General features: G+C 33.4%; 1 protein-coding gene across 2 annotated transcripts in view; it reads right to left on the bottom strand.

Annotated features, from left to right (window-relative positions):
• Positions 1-23,710, bottom strand: part of LOC108717032 (maltase-glucoamylase, intestinal) — a 124,217-nt gene that overhangs the window by 15,799 nt on the left and 84,708 nt on the right. For both annotated transcript variants that reach the window (XM_018263744.2, XM_041563350.1), the window contains 16 exons: positions 22,805-22,893; positions 21,963-22,012; positions 21,291-21,461; positions 21,037-21,177; positions 18,320-18,523; positions 16,653-16,807; positions 14,533-14,701; positions 12,562-12,658; positions 12,110-12,222; positions 11,893-12,018; positions 8,528-8,656; positions 6,530-6,640; positions 6,120-6,182; positions 4,997-5,113; positions 4,456-4,540; positions 3,105-3,243 (listed from right to left, as the gene is read on the bottom strand). In XM_018263744.2, the coding sequence (XP_018119233.1) occupies positions 3,105-3,243; positions 4,456-4,540; positions 4,997-5,113; positions 6,120-6,182; positions 6,530-6,640; positions 8,528-8,656; positions 11,893-12,018; positions 12,110-12,222; positions 12,562-12,658; positions 14,533-14,701; positions 16,653-16,807; positions 18,320-18,523; positions 21,037-21,177; positions 21,291-21,461; positions 21,963-22,012; positions 22,805-22,893 (1,959 nt within the window). The remainder of the gene's footprint in view (positions 1-3,104; positions 3,244-4,455; positions 4,541-4,996; positions 5,114-6,119; positions 6,183-6,529; positions 6,641-8,527; positions 8,657-11,892; positions 12,019-12,109; positions 12,223-12,561; positions 12,659-14,532; positions 14,702-16,652; positions 16,808-18,319; positions 18,524-21,036; positions 21,178-21,290; positions 21,462-21,962; positions 22,013-22,804; positions 22,894-23,710) is intronic.

The raw sequence follows: 23,710 nt of genomic DNA, 5'->3' as shown, positions 1-23,710 counted from the left end.
ATGAATATCCTGTAAATTATATCCTTATAAACGGTGAGTTCTGATGTCATCAGTTATAAACGGTGAGTTCTGATGTCATTTCTGTCACATGACTCATTGAAATTTGTGTATTATAATAAATAAAGTACCCCCAATTGTAAAATATGAGGATATTAGAAGTAACCTCGGAGTTCCATGACCTGTATAAAAACACTCAGCCTTCGGCCTCGTGTTTTTATATGGTCATGAAACTCCTCGGTAACTTATAATATCCCTATATTTTACAAAAGGGGGTACTTTATTCACTATATATTCAAAAGAAGACCAGCAACACCGGGATTTCTAGTAAAAAATCAATGTATTAAAGTGTACAGTACATGCACAGCCAATGTGGCAGAATAAATTGGAATGATGGACAGCACTCGCTTGTAATGCTCAAAAACTTGTATCAAATAGTGAAAAGGTTACATCACCATAAATGTGCTCATTTGTACCAGCGACATTTCGAGCCAATATAGGCTCTTTCTCAAGCCATGTGAAACATGGTGTAAAAGCATAATCAAAGTCCATACTGCTTTTTTAAAGTCCATCAGAGGAAGTGACGTAATGGGGCCCATTTACTTAGCTCGAGTGAAGGAATAAAGGAAAAATAGTTAGAATTTCGAATGTTTTTTTTGGCTACTTCGACCATCGAATGAGCTACTTCGACCTTCGACTACAACCTTCGATTTCGAATCAAACGATTCAAACTAAAAATCGTTCGACTATTCGATAGTCGAAGTACTGTCTCTTTAAAAAATTCTTCGCCCCCCTAGTTTGCCACCTACACCTACCGAGGCCAATGTTAGCCTATGGGGATGGTCCCCATAGGCTTTGCTTGCTTTTTTTGGTCAAAGAAAAATCGTTCGATCGTTGGATTAAAATCCTTCGAATCTAATTTTTTGTTAGATCAAACGAATTGCAGTTAATCCTTTGATTTAGATATTCGAAGTCGAAGGATTTCAATTCGGCAGTAGAATATCAAGGGTTAATCGACCCTCAATATTCCACCTTTAGGAAATTTGCCCCTAAATGTTCTTTTATACACTGCTTAGTTCAGTAAAAACTGTCAAATTGTAGACTTTAGTTTTATTAAAAAGGGAGGGGGTAGGATATAGTGATGTGCAGGCCAGGCCGATACCCGCAGGGCCTTGCACCCCCATTTGTGGATGGCGGGCAGGACCGGGTCAAGCTCTTCCTCCTGCTCTCCTTCCTGCCACCTTACACTGCCGGCTTCCGCATTTATAGCTGCACACCTGCCCACTCCACCCTTTTTGTGATGCCACCAAACAGGGGTGGTTGGTGCGGATCCATAAAAGGAACACAGAAGTTGGCAGCGGTGGTTTGGGTCGGGTGTAGGCCGGGTTTTACCCGACCCGCACATCACTAGTAGGATATGCACTCAAGACAAGAGCTACTTATAGGACTCATTTTAAACTGATCTGTATGTACCCTTTAATGTGAAATGTATAAGTAACATGAAAGCAAACGAAAACTTTTTTTATTGGTGTCTGCATTTTTAACATTCCAGTATTGTGGTTGAATCATTGGTTTGCTGCCAAATATAACATATTTTGAATCAAACTGGCAAGTGACCTTGATAGCTTATTTTATTATAGCAATATTTAAATTAGCAAGGATTTTCAGGTCATGAATGCCTATAAAAGGGCTCTTTCTAACTTGCTTATTGGAGTGCAAATTAAACATCTCTAATGTATTGTCATTAAATCTGAAATTAACTGCCAAAATCTTGACTTTAAAGCAAAAAATTTGCATATAATCAAGTCTTCTTATAAATTAAGATACAAAGATAATATACAATAAATGCTTACACATATAAAGAATAAAAGACATAAAATATTGCTGATTCAACATTTAGCCAAGTCAATAATTAGCTCCAATTGGGAATATTTCAGATGAACAAGAAATATTTAGGTTTATTTGAATGATGAAAAGAAGATCTGCACTTCAGGGCTTATAAAATGTTAAATATGCATTTATTTGGGGGATGTTTCAGCTGGGTCCCCAGTCTTTCACCATAAAATAATTTTAGAATCCTTCACTTCCTAAAACAGGCATTTCTGTTTCATCAAGACTGTTATTCCCTGCGAAATTTGCGCTACAGGTATGGTATCTGTTATCCGGAAACCCCTTATCCAGAAAGCTCTGAATTAGAGAAAGGCTGCCTCCCATAGACTTAATTGTATCCATATAATCTACAATTTTAAAGACAATTTTATTTTTCTCTGTAACAATAAAACAGTCGTTTGTACTTGGTCCAAACTAAGATATAATTAATCCTCATTAGAAGCAAAACTAGCCTATTGGGGTTATTTAATGTTTACATGATTTTCTAGTAGACTTAAGGTATGAAGATCCAAATTACAGAAAGATCCATTATCTGTAAAACCCCAAGTCCCAAACATTCTGGATAACAGGTCCCATACTACACCATTCTTCGTTACACTTTGGGGGTGAATTTGAATTTTTGCTGCAAATCAACTTTTTTTGTAATAAAACTCTTGAATTCAAAATCTTGTATGTACATAATATCTAATATATCTGCTGAGTTTATGTAGAAGTCACTGTGTGCTGTCTATGGCTAATTTAAAGCATTTTTTCAGTGCAAGGTTTTTTTAATGTCATTGACCCACTGAAAATGATAAATAGTATAAAAATTTGAGGCATTCGAGTTTTTTTCGATGATGATTTTTTGGTATTCTCATTTTTTAATAGATAATCAAACATAAGAGTCTGATAAAAATTTGAGTTTATTCAAATTAGAAAAAAAAACTGCTTTTACACAAATTCGAATTTTGATAAATAGGCCTTTTTCTGTCCACACTCTAGATTGATATGCTTGATCAATTGATTTAGATTGGTTATCAGATATAATCTTATGCTTATTTGGGCTTCCATGTCAACATCATTTCTCTTCACTAACAGAGAGTGCAGGACTGTCCATTAATGTACTGTAGTTCCTGGCTTGCATCAGCAAACCACTTATAAGCTCACCAATGTTTCTTTCCCTTGTGGCAGTAGTAGTTGGCAGTTCAGTTAACTTCCAAAAAATAAAGAATACTTACTCATATGTTGGTTTTGCATGTGACCATCCATAGAGATTGTGGACATCATAGTGTCTAACAGGAGATCCATCTGGGAGAATTTGTTGAGTGTCCATGCACAATGTCTTGTGATTTAAACCCTGACCTTTTGATTCCAAACCTAAATAGAAATAATTGTTAGATGTTTAATGTAGTAACGTATACCAAAACAAGTTTTAATTATTACTACAAACACAGCTGTTTTAAATGATTCAGAAGTTCAGTCTTGTGTAAAGTAGAGATATGGTGACATAGTGGAATATACAGTATTAAGCCGTGCAAGACAAAATGTTTTGCTATACTTAATAGTTCATACAGATAGGACCAATAAGAATCTATTGTTGAGATCTACTGCATATCCCCAGGATCATCATCATCATCATCTATTTTATAATGCAAAAAAATACTGTTTTAGACTTCAGATGAGTTTTTACACATTTTCATTCACTTCATCACAGTGTAAGCAGTTGACATTATTTCATAACAGTAATGTATTACTAATTATGTTTTTCTAATAATCATATAGTCATATAACACAATCATATTTAACTATTTAAGTATTGTGACAGGTGACTAATCTGATGTTAGAATGTTGGAAGTTAAAGGAAACCTATTAACTGTGACTGAGCTTTCATAATCTGAGTGACATAATATAAGGGTCAGCTAAGAATATCTAGCCCTTCTTTTTATAAACTCTACATTTGCATATGTGACCATCTCTTGATAACCTATGTCATGGACCACTGAAATACAATTTAAATTGTAATTTTGTTAATAATAGACTCTGATTATAAAATATATGTGCACAAGTTTATGTTTTGCACTGACAGAGTTACTGGAAATATGTTTAAGCCTGCATTATCAATACACTTATAAGCTTTGCTATTCATTACAAAATGTCTACTATCTATTTTGTTTCATTACAAGTCAAATCTACTTAAAACTATGGAATTTCGATGTTAACACTACAGTTAACATTTAAAAAACTTGGCATTTAAAGAACTTCATGAAGAAGTCAATGGGAGCTGCACTTTGAAAATGTAAGCTTTTATTGCATGTTTATAGCTTTAATTTGCATGTTTTAAGATACATTTGAAATATTACATTAAATTTGAATTTGGAATAGTTGAAAATTAAAATTTTAATATAATTGTTCTGCATTTGAGTTTTTTTTTCACATTTTGTAAGCATTTTTAATTTTTAACTTTTTTTTCATGATTATGCACACATGATTTTGAGTTTTTCCAAAATGTAAAATAAGTAGAAATTCAGAAAATAGCATTTTGATAAATTTACACCTTAGTCTTGAGTACATATGTAACAAAGATCTTACGTGGCATGTATGGAGGCTTATTCAACTGAGCATCTTTGCACCCATCAACTGTGCCATGTACAAAGTTGGCAGGTTCATTCATATCCTGAAAAATAATTATATTTAATGTAGAAGCAATAAGACATATGGAGGAATGTAATAAAAGTCGGTAACTGAAAAAAATGCGAAAAGTTATGCCTCTGTGCGAACAAATTTGCCTTTGTGCAAATTTAATATAGCTTTTGCGAACCCAGAAACTGTTTAGCGATCACTTCCGACAGTGGAAGAAGGTTTGCGAATTTTATAATTAGCGCCACTGCGCAGTGAATGTAATAAAACTTCTTACTGAAAGAGTTGTTATATAAAAAGATTACGACACCTTCAAGCACTTCTTAAAAGTGGGCAATGCACAATTAAAATACATTGCGAAATGAGACTTTTCATTCTTATTTGTGATAAATGTTTTGTTCTTTGCGACTCTTATTACATTCCCCCATTTGTGTTTCATATATGTTGTAATGGAAACATTTCTGAATAGTGAAAACACGTTCTTAAAACTTACTATCCATATGCCATCAAATTTCAGAACATTTTGGTAAAAATCTTTGATTTCTTGAAGCCACCACTCCGATGTGGAATTCTTGAAAAAGTCTGGAAATGCTGTATGAGCTCTGTAAATCTTAAATAAAATATGGTTTTAAACATTAAAAACACAATATACACACATAGATAGATATAATATATCTAAATAGATAGGATGGCAATTGCTTTGGAGTGAAATAAATACAGTAAGTTTGGATACTCATTCATTATTTTATGTAGCACAGTAACAGGGGTAAGAAACAATATCATGTGTGAGGGGGTAAAGGGTTTGCCAACCTTTATTTCATGTACTGTACAGTAGTCCCTTAAGATGGATTTAGACAGCTAACTGTAGGAGTGTACTAAAAAGCTTTTTAATATCTCACTCTAGGTATAAGAGGCAGGATCAGGGTTCTTAGTAGAACCCTGCAGGTCACCCGCAAGTATAGGAACTAAAGCAGTCTGTCTCAAGAATAGAGATTTCTGGAGCAATACACAATTAATATGTGGGTCTTACCTCTGGGGTGTTGTGAACACTACAGCTGAGATTAATAAAGTGTACCATACAAGGGATGAAAGTGTTTGAGCATTTATGAAATTATTTAGGTTTGTACCATCTTAACAGCACTGGAGATTGTGAACCATTCAGTCAATAAGGAGCTATGATTTTGTTTTAAGAACCACTGACACGCAAGTTATTAGAAATGTGTGAGTGATTTCAGTGTGGTTACCCTTCCTCCACCAGTACAGTGAGAGCCCACCTGAGAGAGGAATGAGTGACTTGTAACCCGTGATCTACCAGAAGTTGAAACTAGCAGAGGTGAGTCTGGGTAAGTTCGAGAAAGGTACAAGGTACCAGTAAGCAGGTCTTTTTCAAAAAGCTGATGCATGTGGATGCTGACAAGGACACTGCCATAATCAGTTATACTTGCTTTTAAGTGAACATACAAAGAAAAAATAAATCAAACATAATTTTCACTTATAAACACTGTAAATTTCTCCATTCCTGAGGATTTCTCATATTCATCTTTGTAACAAGTAAAATGTAGTTCTACAAAACACCGTTCACAGAAGGAATTGCACCCAGAGGTTATTTCACTTACTGCAACTTGTGTATCCCAATCAAGTGATTGATCAACTATGACACCAGGCAAATCTGGCCAGACCTGATGAGACAAATGTACTTAAATGAAAACCTACTTTAACATAGCTGCATCATATTATGCACTAACACAGTGTTAATGTCTAATTGATTACGCATTGCCACATTCCTTTCACCATTATGGCACAGATAAAGAAAACTTTACCTCAACAGGTGGCCTCAGAACATCCATGGTCCTACTAAATAATACATGGACTTCCAACAGACTAACCATTTAGAAGCAATCATGAAGGTAAAATGAATACACTTCTGTTAATATTATATGTAGAACTTATAATAATACAAATATAAGTTACAGTAGTTTAGATTAAATTTTAATATTATGTGCTATTAAGCTCTAAAGATAAATACCTTGCCCAATGCAATTCCACTTCCATCTGCCCATTTAATAAAAACATCTTTTTCAATTCCTCTTCTGTAAGGTGGATAATCTTTTGTTTCATTTACTGCAATAGCAGGATCCTAAAATTTAGAGAAAGGTTAATTAATATAACTGCGGGGGGCGGAGCTGCCTCAGCTGTCCAAACACTACACCGATGCCCCTCAGACCAGGGATGATGTACTTTTCATTGGTTTAATGCACAAACTGTCTGAATATATTTATATATATATAGAAGTCCAGTGGTTACACGCACACCGTTGTTAATATGAAGATTTTTTTATTAGAAAATCATTAAACATGCATTGCATCAACGTTTCGGTTCGGAGTTTAGAACCTTTCTCTAGGGAAAGGCATCTTGAGAAAGGTTCTAAACTCCGAACCGAAACGTTGATGCAATGCATGTTTAATGATTTTCTAATAAAAAATCTTCATATTAACAACGGTGTGCGTGTAACCACTGGACTTCTGGATTTCACGATCTGTACACAGCACCCGAGTCTGGATTCCTAACGACGAGTGCGGACCTTAATGGTGGATATATATATATATATATATATATATATATATATAAAAATATATTAATGTGTGGGTGCACACTTGTCTTTGTCTGTATGAATTTAGTGGAAACAGCCTCATTGCACCCCCACCTAATGATTTGAAATGTTGTGGTGAACACCACTTTCCTTTTTTTTTGCTGTTATGTTTGAAGGCATCTCACACTTAATACAGTTCTGCTCTGTGGAAACATATGCCAGATAGTAAGTATATCCTTAATTATGTTTTTTTGTTCTCCATTAGCGCAGCATTCATACAATATCACCTAAATGGCACATGAGAGGAAAAATAACTGGAAGGCCTACAGTACATTCCAGTGTGCTATCAGTTATGCTTCCTTGTTCTCTGTGAGGTATAAACAGCATTCATTGTATACTGGCTAGTGATGAGTCAATCTGTCCTGTTTCCTTTGCCAAAAATCAGCAAAATGCATGAAAGTCAATGAGTGGGTTTTTCGTGGTGACAGCACTACTTGTTTTCCTCTGCAACTTTTTTCCTGTCGATACCTGGCGGAAAATATCGCTCATCACTTATACTGGCTACTAAATTCTTATGATGTTCAACTCCAGGCTCACCTCTTTTCTGTCTTTTCAATCAGTGGTACTAAAACACTTGGTTATTTTACTGTATCCTAAAAACTATCCTATACAGAGTATTGCTTTTAAGTGAGTGTGAATACCCTTATTGTGATATACAACAGCATGACAGTGGAATGAGCATGCTCCTTATCCTTTAAATCAGGTAAAGAATTTTATGATTGCTTTTGTGTTCAGGCAATCTTAAAGGAAACCCTGCGTAAGGATACCAAAGTTTTTCTTTATTACAAAAGTCTGTTTGGACAAACTTATAAAGATCGCCAAGCTTTTTGTGCGTGAAACACTGCATGATTAGGAAACTCATGGGAGATTTCTGTACAATAGTCTGAGCACAAATGGTCATGCAGTCATACATGGGCCACTTACTGTTATTCCCCTACTGTTACCCACCTAGTGGATGTAGGCATTCTGGGTAGTGATGGGCGAATTTGTCCGGATTCGCTTCGTCACTAATTTCACAAATTTTCCGCGAAAAAAAAAAATTCAAGAATGTAGATTTTGACGTCTGCGACAGTTTGCCGGCGTCAAAATGGGTGCCGGCATCAAAGTTGACACTGGCGTCCATTAAAGTCAATGAGCCATCACCAGCATAAAATTTTGCGGCAAAAAGTGCAAATTTGCCCCTACCGTATTAATTCACCCATCGCTAATTATGCGGATTTCTGAGGTAATAAACAGGTATTTTGTGATAAAATGCAGGAAAGGCCAAAGAGAAATAAAATAATTCCACTGCAGGTTTAAAATATGTAGTCTTTGAAAATATCTGTTTAATAATATGTATAATTTGTTTTAATCTCTTTAAACTTTTTTACCTACCAAAATAATGATGACTTTCATTCCATCTGATCTCATTTTGTCAACTACAGCAGGAAGCCCTGAAAAATTCTGGCCTAAAGTGAAATCCATTTGCCTTTCCATGTAGTCAATATCGGCATATTGCACATCCTGTACAAAAAAATAAATAAATAAATATTCACAAATAAGTAAATCATAGATTAATAAAGAATATTATGCCTAAAAGAGACTTAAATATTTTATTTAGGATAGGACAGTTACAAACCAAATCCTCATCCTATAAGCAGTGCTATATGAACATTGATCAATGCAGATTTAAATGATGCATCATGCTCCATCTAGAGTATGAAAGTTTAAAACAGCAAATTAAATCTTATAGATTAATAAATTGAGAATGAATGGGAAATTATTGCATGGTAAACATGTGGAGCATTACTATACAGTCATGTCTCTATATTCATTATATTAATTTTCTGTCTTGGTACTTTCCATTTCCATTTCTGTTTGCCTTATTCCATAAACCTTATTCATAAACCTAACAGAGTATGAATTTTACCGTTTTATCAACCAATCTGTAGGTAGCATTTACTGATCACCTTTTTAAAGCAAGCATCGTATTGGTTGCTATGGGTTACTGCTCCTAGGCAAACTTGATGCCTTTTATTATATTTATGGGGGTTAGAGGGGCAAATTTATCAAATTTATTTCCCTGCATTTGTCAGTGTTTTCTAGAAGTTTGACTTCTGACTGAAAACAGGAAAAAAACATTGGTTCCCATAATAGCATTACATTTTCTCAGGCTTGAAATGCTTTTTTTTTTACTTTTTTGCCATGAGTATCCATACACAAAATTGTAAATTTTAAGCTTGTATGCTTGATAAAAGAATGTTGGGTGGGAAATGTACATACATGAAACACTGTTCCTATTTCCCATCAAACCTTCTTGTATTACATGTTATCTATATTGTGTATATTTCCCTTACCCCCACTGATTTCTTCACCTCCTGCTAAAGATATAAATCTTTTGAAATTAAAGAAAATAAATATACACCAACATATTCATAAAAAGTAGAACAGTATTGGAAACATTTTCTATTTCATTGTGAAATGTTATAACGAACAGAGTAGCCTCCAGTGGATCTCCTATGAGGCCGTAGCCAAGGACAAGTCCTTTCTTATTTCAACAATATGTTTATATGACATAGGCAGGAGCTAAATGTTATATTTAGCAGCTGCCTATAACAGTTGTAAGAGTGTGCCCTCAGTGTTAGGTTCTCTAGTGTGTACCAATGGAAAAAAAAATTACGGAAAAAATACAAATATCTCTAAAAATTCAAGTTTTTATAATTACTAATGAAAAAAAAATCTGAAAAACTCTAAAAGTCGTGATGGCTAAAACAAAAAGTCTAATGGCTACAAAAAAGTTCAATAGGATCAGCACAGCTTCCAATGACTTCTATGGGACCCTTACTGCTTTTACTTGGAGAAGTTTGTATTTTTGTGGTTTTAACACTATGGGGCCCATTTACTTAGCTCGAGTGTAGAAATAGAGGAAACAAACCTTCGTATTTCGAATGATTTTTTTGGCTACTTCGACCAGCGAATAGGCTATTTCGACCTTCGACTCCGACTTTGACTTAGAATCGAATGATTCGAAGTAAAAATCGTTCGACTATTCGACCATTCGATAGTCGAAGTTCTGTCTCTTTAAAAAAAACTTTGACCCCCTAGTTCGCCACCTAAAACCTACCGAGGCCAATGTTAGCCTATGGGGAAGGTCCCCATAGGCTTCCTAACAATTTTCTGATCGAAGGAAAATCCTTCAATCGATGGATTAAAATCCTTCAAATAGCGCTAAATCCTTCGACTTCGATATTCGAAGTTGGAGGATTTCAATTCGGCAGTCAAATATCGAGGGTTAATTAACCCTCGATATTCGACCCTAGGTAAATCTGCCCCTATGCATCTTGAATTTTAAGAGTTTTACAGAATTTGTTTTTCTTTAATATAAGAGAAAACGTGTAATTCATGGAAAAAAAGAAATCTGAATGGTAGTAAATAGGCCTCTTAGTGAAAAATACTAATCTTACAAATTTTTTAGCTTTTCCACCCAAAAACTCTGTCTTTTCTGATTTTTGCCCGAAAACGCCAAAATCTTTGGATTGTTGCACAAAACCCAGGGCAGGTCAAAATATCTTTGTGACTTCTTCCATAGACTTATATGCAACCTCGGCAGGTCGGAGACCCTGGATTTTTGTATTCTGACTTTTTCCATCCTCGGGTTATAATAAATCCCAAAAAATTTGTGGGCTTTTTTTCCACTAAAAATTCATACTTTATACTAAAAAAACTAATTTTTTTCAAGTTTTTGCCATTTGGAATTTAGTAAATAACCCCCTTAGTGTTTGTATAACACTCATCAAGATTCTAGCTAGCTGTATTTGAATAGAGCATCGCAGATCCTATCTTAAAGGAATTGTTCAGTGTAAAACTCTTTAACCTGTTAGTCCAGCCCTTTTAGAATGCATTTTTTGCCAGCTAATTAGTTATATTGAAAACATTTTTATTTTGCACAGCTTATCTATTTATCCAGTTACATTTTTGTACTGACCTGTTTCTTTAAACTGTACTGAACTGTTTCTTTAAATTTAAGGATTTTATGATTGCAGGGTTTAGAGTTCTTAACAGGATTAAACATACAAGCAATTATGACTGTAACCGTTTGAGAGTAGGGCTCACCAATCCTATTTTTATCCTGTAATTCTTATTAAAGTATTAAGTATTGTGGGCTACCTGTTCGGTATAAACACTGCAAACTGTAAATTTCCATAGCACAAAAGTAATACCTGCTTGAAGGATTTGTATTTTTTATGGTACAAAATATAAGGGGGTTATTTATCAAAGTCCGAATGTATCTCAATATTTTCTGCTACAAACTCCAATCAAATCCGCTCAGGTTTTTCTTTAAGCTTATTTATTATTACATTTTTCTGAAAATTTGCTTTCAGAATTTTTTCAGATTTTTTCATCAGAGTTTCATGATTCTAATGTTTTTTTCGGAATTTTCACTCAAAAAAAATCATTGGGAATTCTCCCATTGACTTATATGCAACCTCAACTGGTCTGAGATGCTTGATTTTCAGATTTGGACTTTTTCATCCTCTGGGTTTAATACAGTAAATTCCGAAAAATGTGTGATTTTTTAAGAGTACGATTTTACAACAAAAAAATCAAGAATTTTTCCTGATTTTTGTATTTTTGAGTTTAGTAAATAACCCCCTAAACTTTTAAGTGACATATGAGTGTATTTCAATGATTAGTTGTTCATAGCCTTACAAATATGCCACCTAGAGTATGCCAATCAAAACTGTCATACTGAGACTTACATAGGGAATTTGAGCTGCAACCATTTCATTATACAGATCTTCAATTTCTTTGTTATTTTGGTATCCATAACGGCATAACTGAAATCCCAGAGACCAATATGCTGGCAAAACAGGCCGTCCAATAAGCTGAAATGAATTAAAAAAGTAAATTAAACAAATAATTAAAACAAAAGATGTAAAGCTTTTTACAACAATGGAAATAAGGAATATATCTTACTGCTGTGTACTGTTGAACGACCATCTCAGGAGTTGAACCCATCACTACATAAAAGTCTAGAATTCCTCCAACTGTGCGATAAGTCAGTGCTGGAGTTGGCTGCAGGGTTACATCTACAAACATAATAAATACAATTATAATCTTAAAAAATATATAATCTTAAAATATGAATGTGATGATTGACAGACAGACAGCTCAAGATCACCAATGACTTCTATGTGCAACAACTTTGTTTTAAAATAGTTCAGATGTGAGATTAATAACTGGCCTATGGTACATGATAAATCTACAATTTCATCTTTCTCAAAAGAAAGCAAAATTAATTAAAACCTTGAATAATAATAATATAGAGAATCTGACATAAAGAGATATAGTATAAGTGCAGAATACAGATACAATAATTGTTAAATGCTTTTCTAATGAACTCAGGAAAACACGCTAGCATTTTTTACCCATTGCATTGCTGTTAAGCAGAAAAACTCCATGAGCATTGCCGTCATTTTCCAGGCCCAAGTAAAAGGGATGCACACCATATGCATTTAAAGTATACTGCAAACGAGAAAGGTCAGTAAATAAATAGAAAACAAAAAAATATTAGGATACAGCAATATATCTACACCTGAACAGCATTTCTGAAAATATGTATAGTTGCAGAGCTCATTTCCTTTGTAGATAGCACAGGAAAATAATCACTGCTTATGGATAGATTGCAGACAAAACTGGATCTTTAAAATGCAAAAGCTTTTGCATTGCAGTATAGTTGTAATTCTTGAGTAACTAATAATCAGTAAGCATTTACTGTTTTAGTGCAGTATAAAAACTTTGAAGCAATCGCATCTTTTTTAAATAGACCTTTTCAAAATTGTCTGCTTTCCATTACATTATTCAAATGAAATATCTATTATTGGCTTTTCTACACAACTTTAAAGATTCATGTAAAGTTTGGTTTGGTTGAAGCTTTAAATCAGATCGTTAGTGAGTATTAACGACTTTACCTAATATAAACATGTTTACGAAATGTTGAAAATAAATTAATTCAAGTTCATATGTCAACTCATTTCTGCCTGTTTTATCTCATTGATAAATATATCTAAATACTGGTGAAGGGGAAAGATAAGTGTGTATGGACAATTTGCTTTGCAGTTCCATTCACAAATGATTTAGAGTGTATCATTTCAATTCATTAAGGTCAAATCACAAGTTTAAATAAGAAAAATACAGGTTTATTCATGCTTCACGGATAAACATAACATTTTGTACCAAAATTCGAGTTTTGATTAAATGATTCTCTCATCATTAATGTGAGCAAACAAAAAAACTATGTGAAATGTCAGTAGAAAAACATTGCCATTATATTTATTTTTACCAAGAAATAGTGGAACACTTGGGGGCAGATTTATCAAGGGTCGAATTTCGAAGTTAAAAATACTTCGAAATTCGACCATCGAACTCAAATATCGAATTCAAAGTTTTTTTCATCGAATTTGGGTATCCTGTGGTCGAAGTAAAATTGTTCGATCGAACAATTAAATCCTTTTCAGTGGTAGATCGAATGATTGTACTTCGATTTCCAAAAAAGTGATCTAGAAGGTCCCCATAGGCTAACATAGCACTTCGGCAGGTTTAATTTGGCGAAGTATTGAAAGCAACATTTTTTTAAAGAGACAGTACTTCGATTATCGAATGGTCGAATATTCAAATGATTTTACTTCAAATCGAATTTGAAGTCGAAGTCGTAGTATCCTATTCGATGGTCACAGTATCCAAAAAATTACTTCAAATTTCGATTTTTTTTTTTTACTTTTCCCTCGAATTCACTTTGACCCTTGAAACATCTGCCCCTTGTTGTGCAATTCCACACAGAATTAAAAAAAAAAAATCTCCTATGATATAAATGATCCTTTTGTCTATTTTAGCTCAGTAACAGTTGAAGGCCACAAACTTGTTTGATATTGCTGTATATGAGGTGTCATATCTAAACTCTGGGAACATTTTTACCTGACAACCAATCAAATGTTTACTTTAATTGCTCTACCTGCAACTGGCTGAAAAAAAATCTAATCACTGATTGGTTCTTATAGGTTTCTGCCCAGATCAAAATGTTCCCAGTGTTTAGAAATGATCTAAATTTGATAGAAGATTGATAGAAGACCCATAAGGTTTCACTATATCAGCCATCAGAGTGAAGCTCTACCTTTTGTTTTGGCATTTACTATTTCATACTAGTAACGAAAATAGAGCTTGCGCCTAAAAGTGTAGCATGTGACACTTGTTGCTGTGTAGCACATACTTCCTATTAGAGTAATTTGAAATAAACATATTAGGCAAGAAATAATGAAAATGTACATGCATATTATTATTGTTATTGTACTTTTTAAGTGTAGGACATAATAATGTATAGATTCTGTACATTGCCTACTTACCCCTGGAGGTTGGTCTTTGGCAAACATTCCCCAAGTAACCCAATTCAAGTCATGACGATATGATCTGTGTTCAGTTTCTCCAAGTCCATAAATATATCCAGAGGGAAGTATAGTTGAAATTTGAATAAACTGGTCTGAGAAGGTGAATCCAGGAACTTGAGAGTTCCAACTAGAAAATAAAAATACTATATATACTATGGGGCATATTTACTTAGTACAAGTGAAGGATTAGACTGAAAAATACTTAAAATTTTGAAGTTTTTTTTTTTTTGGCTACTTCGACCTTCGATATGATTCAAACTAAAAATCGTTAGACTATTCGACCATTCGATAGTCAAAGTACTGTCTCTTTGAAAAAAACTTTGACTACCTACTTCGCCACCTAAAACCTACCGAGCACCAATGTTAGCCTATGGGGACCTTCCCCATAGGATTTCTAAGTAATTTCTGATCGAAGGAGAATCGTTCGATCAATGGATTAAAATCCTTCGAATTAATTTTTCCTTTGATTGTTCCATTGAAGGATTTTACTTTGACTAAATATGCCCCTAAATATGTTATGCGTGTTTCTTTTGCTATGTCTATTTTCTCTTTGTCTATTTTTATGGTACATTTGTTTGATGGTCACAAGGTAATACAAATGTATAAACTAGTTCTGCATTGCTTGTTGCTAAATGTGTTTTTGCCGTGACCAGCATAAAGAACGAAGGTTGCGTCAGCAAGAAGCAGTGTAGAGTGCGGCTCTGGGCCAGTGGGGCACACAAAAACCGGGGCCCACAAGGTTTTTTCCTGGTGTCCTGTTGGCCCAGTCTGACCATGGATGCCAACCTTGTGGCCAAAGTGTAATGTGTACTCCTCATAGGCAACAGCAGTCACTGCTATTTATTTAAATATACTATTTAAAGTACCCAAATTTAGCATTAAAATTGTTCTGGTTACTGTCTACAAAGATTACTGCTGTTAATATTTTACACTGCATCCAAGGAGAATCAGAAAATTTGCAATATAATATTTATATTATTCTCAATAGGATCTGTAAGATCTAGAAGCAACTTCAACCTTGTATGAGAACATAATTGTAATCTTACAATTGATGGGTGTTGACCATGAGCATGCGAGTCCACATGAGAATTTGAGTTCAGTATCTGTCGTGCAGGACATTAAAGAACAAGATGAAAAAAAGTTCTTATGTTTTAGGACAGAAACAGCTCAAAATGTATTACTAAAAAATACTGCTCCAATGTATCCTCTAGCGTAAAGAATAATGACATTATACTGTAAGTCACTGAGGATTTCTATGTCATTATAAGTAAAACCATTTAAATGTCTTTATATACTGTAGGACATAGAAACAAAGACATGGTTTTACTAAGAGGGTTAATGTCATATATAATAAATACATGCTGGTTCTGGACAGCGCAAACTGATTTTTTCTTGGCAAAGAGTCAGCAGACATATATCATGTGGTGTTAGCATTCATTCAGATCCCTGGAGTCTGAGATAAGGACATTTAGTCGAACTACAACTTTTACCTGCAGGCTGTCAGTAAATATGGGAATTCTAGTTCCCCTGCAGCAAGAAACAATACTTAGGGGTTTATTACACCTTCTATTACATAACTGCTATTATATATTTTATTTACTGTTATTTAAATTAACCTTCAAATTATTATTTTATAAGCATATGTTTGTTCTTATAAATTGACTAAACAACTGAAAACAAACATTTTTGGTATAGATGCTAAATGTTAGATGCTATTTTGTCACTATGCATTTTTACACTGAGAAAAAGATCTCTCAAATGCCAGATGCATATTAAAAAAGTTTTAGCCCTTGTAAAACTTGGCAATGGCAATGGAAATAAATGGCCTATTTATTACACTTCGGTTTTTTTCTGGTTGTGTGTTTAAATGGGGAAAACAAGAATTTTTAGAGGTGAAAAAAAAGTAGAGATTTATTATACTCCAAAGCTGGGGTTTTCAGGTGACAGCTCAATAATAAAAGGGATTTGGGTGTCTATCATACTTTTTTGAGCTTGATAAACGAGTTAGGTTGACTTTGTTTTAGTAAACAAATTAGATAAATGTGAGTTTTAGTAAATATCCCCAAAGTATTACTTACATAACTGTCCCAGAGTTTTTCCTAATTATTTTTATCCCAAAGGGGTTGTTAACAATTTCAACATTATACATTCGCTGTTCTTGTGTGCTTGTTGGACTGCTTGGTGTTTTTATTGGTACTGGAACTTCATATCTCTTGTTGTTAGGATCATCAATCTATATAAAAAAATAAAGTCTTCAAATTAATGATTCTCGTTGACTTACTATATACAGGGCAAGTACAGTACAACATGAATACTAATGCTATGATCCAAAACTATTTAAGGAATATTAAAAAAAAATGCCTTCACAACAACTCCTAATAATATATGAGGCTCTGCAGATCATTAATCACAATACATCATCATCAAATAAAACTATATCCATAAACATCCTAAAATCATACATGTGCTCCATAACAGTTTACAGAATAATTTACTAGAGAATTCAAAATTAACTTCTTAATCTTCATTATGTTTTGCTGTATTTCTTGGTTTAATGACCTTAATCTGAGTTGCAAAAGGCAAAAAAAGACACAAAAAGTATTTTTTAAAGTGATAAAGGGTTAATCACACAAAGGGGCAGATTTATCAAGGGTCGAAGTGAATTTGTGGGAATTTTCGAAGTAAAAAAATTCAAAATTTGAAGTATTTTTTGGATACTTCGACCATCGAATAGGATACTACAACTTTGAATTCACTTCGACTTTAATTCAACGTAAAAATACTTTGAATATTCAACCATTTGATAATCAAAGTACTGTCTCTTTAAAAATAACTTTGACTTCAATACTTCGCCAAATTAAACCTGCCGAACTGCTATGTTAGCCTATGGGGACCTTCTACAACCATTTTCTAAGTCTTTACACATTTTAGTAAAATCATTTGATCGAACGATTTTACTTTGATTGTTCGATGGCCAAATTTGCTGAAAAATACTTTGACTTCGATATACGAATTCGAAGTATTTTAATTTGATGGTTGAATTTCAAAGTATTTTACACTTTGAAATTCGACCCTTGATAAATCTGCCCCAAAGTGTAGACCATCACAACCATCGTGGCCATGTGGTGAAAGTATAATTATTTTCCTAGTTAATTCCTTTTCCTAGCTTCTATGTATTAATGAGTCAGTTTACCGTTTCAGCCTCAGAAATGAAACAATTATTCCATTACAGTCATACTACAACAAAATGTAATATAACCCCTAATAAAAAGCCATTACGGTGAGGCCTATGAAAACAAGGAGCAAGTGAAGGTGTTGGCAACCAGTGGAAACATGATGGGTCAATGTGTTGCATGAACAGCGCCCCTAAATTTGTTCATAACTTGTATGAAGCAAGTTTATAAAAAGGCTACCTATACAAAGAACAGCACAACAGTAAATTGTACAGTACAGCAGTGTGTATATATATATATATATATATATATATATATATATATATATATATATATATATATACAGTATATATATATATATATATATATATATATATATATATATATATATATATATATTAGTTGAATTAATAGCTGATAGCATTACAAAATAAAATCTTGAAATCTATAAGGACAGATTTTTTTGTAAAGATATGTTACAATAAGTGAAATTAAACATTACAACTATTGCTTTGTATTTGTAAATAAGATATGCACAGTATTAGCATGCATTCATAGTATCAGAATTTCACCTTGAACTGAAGCATATTATTTTCGTGATAGATAACTGTTAATCGAAGAGTCTGTATGGGGGAAGAGCCATTCTTATAACGAGGAACAGGTACTGTATTCTGCAGATCTGCTGTTAAACCATTTTCATTGGTTTGCACATTGGTAACAGTATATCCATTATTGCTTGGGTAGAAACAAGCTGGTACTTGAGGAATGCTGGCTACCTAAACAAAATAAAAATACATTTACATACTGTATGAATACAGTACTTTATATTGCATTGTGTGCTGTTATCAAATGGCTTTTACACAAAAATAAATTATTTTACTGAGAAGTCTAGATAAATAACACTAGAGTAAAGTCATATTTAAAGAAATAACAGTGTAATGTAGCAGTATCTATGTCAATAGGCAGTCATAAAAAATGTGTTTATGTTTTATATGCTTGAGATTTGTATCTACGTTGTAGAACGTTAACTACAACATTGATTAAATTGTCAGTACATTTTGGTAGTCATTGTTATATTCAAGAACATTCATTTTAATGACCCTTTATTGTTTTTATTAAGAGTGGCTGCAGAATTTACTTTTCCAATGTAAATAAAAACACAGTAATGGATATGTATGACTATTACTTTATAACACTTCTATTTATTTATTTGTGAAATCTTTAACACAGCTGCACCCATTATGGTGCTTGAACAAAACTTTAGGTTTCCCACCCATAATGACATTTCCTCTTTCTAGAAACTTGTATGTAATCTTAGGGGCACATTTACTAAAAGTCGAATATGGAGGTTTAATTAACCCTCGATATTCGACCCTCAAAGTAAAATCCTTCGACTTCAAATATCGAAGTCGAAGGATTTACCGAATTTCGTTTGATCAAACGATCGAAGGAAAAAAGGTTTGATCGAATGATTAAATCCTTCGAATCGAACGATTCAAAGGATTTTAATCCATCGATCAAAGGATGTTCCTTCGATCAGAAAAACCTTAGCAAACTCATGGGGAAGGTCCCCATAGGCTAACATTGTAGCTCGGTAAGTTTAAAGTAGCTCGGTAGGTACTTAAAGAGACAGTACTTCGACTATCGAATGGTCGAATGGTCGAATAGTCGAACGATTTTTAGTTTGAATCGTTCGAATCTAAATAGAAGGTCGAAGTAGCCTATTTGATGGTCAAAGTACATAAAAAAAACTTCGAAATTCAAAGGTTTTTTTCTTCGAATCCTTCACTTGAGCTTAGTAAATGTGCCCCTTAGTGTTGCAGTCTTGTAATACATATAGGGGCAGATTTACAAAATTCGAGTGAAGAATTCGAATGTAAAAAAATTCGAATTTCGAAGTATTTTTTGGGTACTTCGACCATCTAATTGGTTAAATTCGATCGAATTCGATCGAATTCGAACGATTCGAACGATTCGAAGTAAAAATCGTTCGACTATTCGACCATTCGATAATCGAAGTACTGTCTCTTTAAAAAATACTTCGACCACCTACTTCGGTAGATAAAACCTACCAAAGTCAATGTTAGCCTATGGGGAAGGTCCCCATAGGCTTGCCTGTGATTTTTTGATCGAAGGATTTTCCTTCGATCGTTGGATTCAAATCCTTCGAATCGTTCGTTTCGAAGGATTTAATCGTTCAAAAATCCTTTGATCGATCGATCGCAGGATTTGCGCAAAATCGTTCGACTTCGATATTCGAAGTTGAACGATTTTAGTTCCCAGTCGAATATCGAGGGTTAATTAACCCTCGATATTCGACTATTGATGAATCGGCCCCATAGTCATACATTAATGCAGTCTGTCCATTTATTTAGGGGCAGATTTATCAAGGGTCAAAGTGAAAATTCAAATTTCAAATTCAATGGTTTTTTTTGTGAAATTCGACTAGGGAATTTCGATTCAAGTTTTTAAACAATTCGAATTTGATTTTTGAAATTTATCACATACTGGCCCTTTCAGAATTCAAATTTGATTATTTGCCACTAGGATCAATTAGGAGCTGTTTGCAGCCTTCCTTAAATTCAAGTAAATCTAATTTAATAGAGTGTAAAAAAACTCACATGAATTCTAAATTTTAACTTTATTGGGGGGCATATTCATCAAGGGTTGAATTTCGAACTGAAAAAAATTCAAAAATACCAACCGAAATTTAGTCAAAGTTTTTTTTTGATCAAATAGTTCCGTATTCGGCCAAATTTGAATCATACGAATTGAAGGAATAGTGCATTCAATAAAATTCGATTCAAAGTTTTCCCCCAAAAAAACTTTGATTAAAATCGAATTTGGACAATTCCCTAGTAAAAGTACACAAAAAATTCGAAAATTCACCTCAACCTTTGATAAATCTGCCCCTGAGAGATGATCTTTTCATCCAAATTTTCCCCCGTGTTTAAAAACTCAAATCATTTTATAAATTAAAAATGCTTAAAAATGCAAGGCAGAATCCCATGGCAGGACAGTGCTAATGCAAGGAAACCCTCGCTTCTATTTGCCGTCATGCTACCCACATACAGCTGTATTCCATTGCACCCCTTCATAAAATATCTAGCACCAGTTTAACCTATATGTAACTTTCCAAAACCAAACACTATCACACTATTTGCTATAAATCCTTTCTTTTAATACAGATATGCTTCTGGTCCTTTATAAAGAAGATTTTCAATGAAAGGGGAGTTTAATTCTAAACTAATCAAAAACAGATATCTCAAAACAAATGTATTTTACATACATCCCATAAGCAGCCACGGTTTTCACATGCTTCTTTAGAAGGGTTGTCTTCCGGATAGCAGTCAAATCTAGAAAGATAGGTATTCCATTCCAAATAATATGATTCTCCGAGTATCAATTGAAGACCTGTTATTTTTGCAATCTGAAAATAAATTGCATGTTTTAGAAAACATAAATTGCAGGTGTGAAACAATATTTGCATTACAGTGATAGACTAAGCTTGGATATTTTTTTAATTATGCACTGTATATTAACCTGTGTATTCGAATCATAAATAACTTGATGATTTGAAGGTTGTACAGTGCCATTCTTTTTCACCACAAGGTCAATTATATTCTTGGTAAGTCCATGTATTTGAATTTCTTCAAACATCACATTGTTTGGATCAGTATAGTTGGCATGCGTTGTTGTCATGCTTACAAAATTCTAGGAGAAAAAAATAACACGTAAGAGAGTTTTGGATATTTGTGTACAAGGACCCTTGTATTTTGTTTAGTTTTCATGCCATGGAAGATTTCTGCAATTGTACAGTATGTCTAATTTATTATTTAAAGGTGCTCTTAATCCTGAAACACTATATTTGAGCAATCATGACAAAGGCATTTATATTGTTTTGTAGTGGTTCTGCTTGCACAAGTAAAGTATGTTTTTCAGTAAAATCAATGTATAACAACAATAACTATTCTGATAAATGTGTTTATTATCTATATTGCCTGTCCTTGTTTTTAATTAATTTTTGCTGCAACATAATACAGGTGTGTTTGACTTACATGGATGTTATTAATCCATAAACAGAGTGATTATGTGTTAGTTATCATACTACTATCAGCTTTCTTGCACCAACTCCCAAGCCATATGTCAGGCATTCTTTATATATTAAATAACTCGAATATTATTAAGACAGTTTCTTTTCTTTAAAATACTTACTGGACCAGCAGAAAATTCATACATGGTGTACACCCCACTTTCAATTGAGGCTTAAAAAAGAGAGAAAAATACATTTATCTATATAGCTATTATATAATTGCTTAAACACAGTAATTAGTTCTTTGATTTAACATGTGTAATTACTTTCTTATTAACATATTTTATGAGAACAGTTTCTTGGCTTTTTAAAACCTAATTATTGGTGGGTGGTTACATACAAGACACAAAGGTTCATTTACTATATGTAGTATGCACAAATGACAGCCACAAAGTTGTGCAACTTAAATACTCCCTATCCATAATGCAAAGAAGCCCTTTATTTAATGCCTGCATTTGAGCATGCATTAATAGGAAAAAAATGGAAAACTGTTTCATTGCGCTGCCTAGAACTCTTTATAAATTACATAAAAATGTACAGTATATACCATAGATATACATATTGCATTCAACTGGCTTTTTATATAGAAAAAAATAACTTTTTAGTTTAAGTAAGAAATGGGGATCACATGGATTAAGTGAGGCTAAGGGGCGGATTTATCAAAATTCATATTTTCACTTCGATCCTTGATAAATCTGCCCCTAAATCTTGTTTGATCTTACATTCTGGAATGGCATTACATTTGAAAACAAATGATTTTTTTGTAACTTAGATTTTTATTTTCAGAAAATAAAATAAAAGTTGCATTTACAAGCAAGATGAAGTGCAAAGGTTACATCAAAAACAGGAAAGCAAATACTTTACTCTGTGCACCTTTATTTTGCTCTTATATGTTCCACTTGGTTTAGCTTTATTGATGTACTCTATAGCATATCTTAATTTTAAAAAATTCCTTGGTACTCACTAATACTTATTCCATCATCCCAGAAAAGTTGCCCATTGGCCATTTCATTTTGGTCTAAAGCCACAAGTAGTTTCATTGGATTTTTTCGGCTGCAAGGAAACAAGTTAAACAAATGTCATATACTTTAACATGTAGTGGTATTGTATGTATTTTAAATAAAGGCAAATTCCTAAATACCATTCATTTCTTTATCTAGTAATAGAGAATAAAAATATTTTCATTTACTTTTGTATCAGATGACTATGTTGGTACATGCTTGTTGTTTTTGACTTCCAATCAACTATTCATTGGAACTGAAGAAGCCAGAATAACTTCTTTTGTTATTTCAGGGGTTCAAAGGCTCTGGCAAAATAGGGTCTACCAGTGATATCAAGTATATACTGCCATGAAAAATACTTACATTTTAATGCATTACACTAAGGGGCACATTTACTAAGGGTCGAATATCGAGGGTTAATAAACCCTCGAATTCGACCCTCGAAGTAAAATCCTATGAATTCGTCGTTTTTTTTAAAGAGACAGTACTGCGACTATCGAATGGTCGAAAAGTCGAACGATTTTTAGTTCGAATCGTTCTAATCAAAGTCGTAGTCGAAAGTCGTAGTAGCCTATTTGATGGTCGAAGTACCCAAAAAAATACTTTGAAATTCGAAGTTTTTTTTACTTCGAATCCTTCACTCGAGCTTAGTAAATGTGCCCCTAAGAGAAAAGGTGGCTATTATATTTAAACAGTTATTTCTGTTATAAAAGTAGCCAGAAGAGTATCTTATGGAGTTTATTGTGAACACTCAGGCTTATTGTGATCTATTCATGTGCTTTATTTAAAAAAAATAGTTCTTTTTTACGAAAATGTACAGTGAAGTGGGTGTATTAATATTGTCAGAATAAAAATATATAGGGAAGCAA

The sequence above is a fragment of the Xenopus laevis genome, chromosome 5L (assembly GCF_017654675.1).
Source record: "Xenopus laevis strain J_2021 chromosome 5L, Xenopus_laevis_v10.1, whole genome shotgun sequence".
In the NCBI taxonomy this organism is placed as follows: Eukaryota; Metazoa; Chordata; class Amphibia; order Anura; family Pipidae; genus Xenopus; species Xenopus laevis.
Note: the sequence above shows the minus strand (reverse complement) of the source record. Positions and strands in the feature narration are given on the sequence as shown.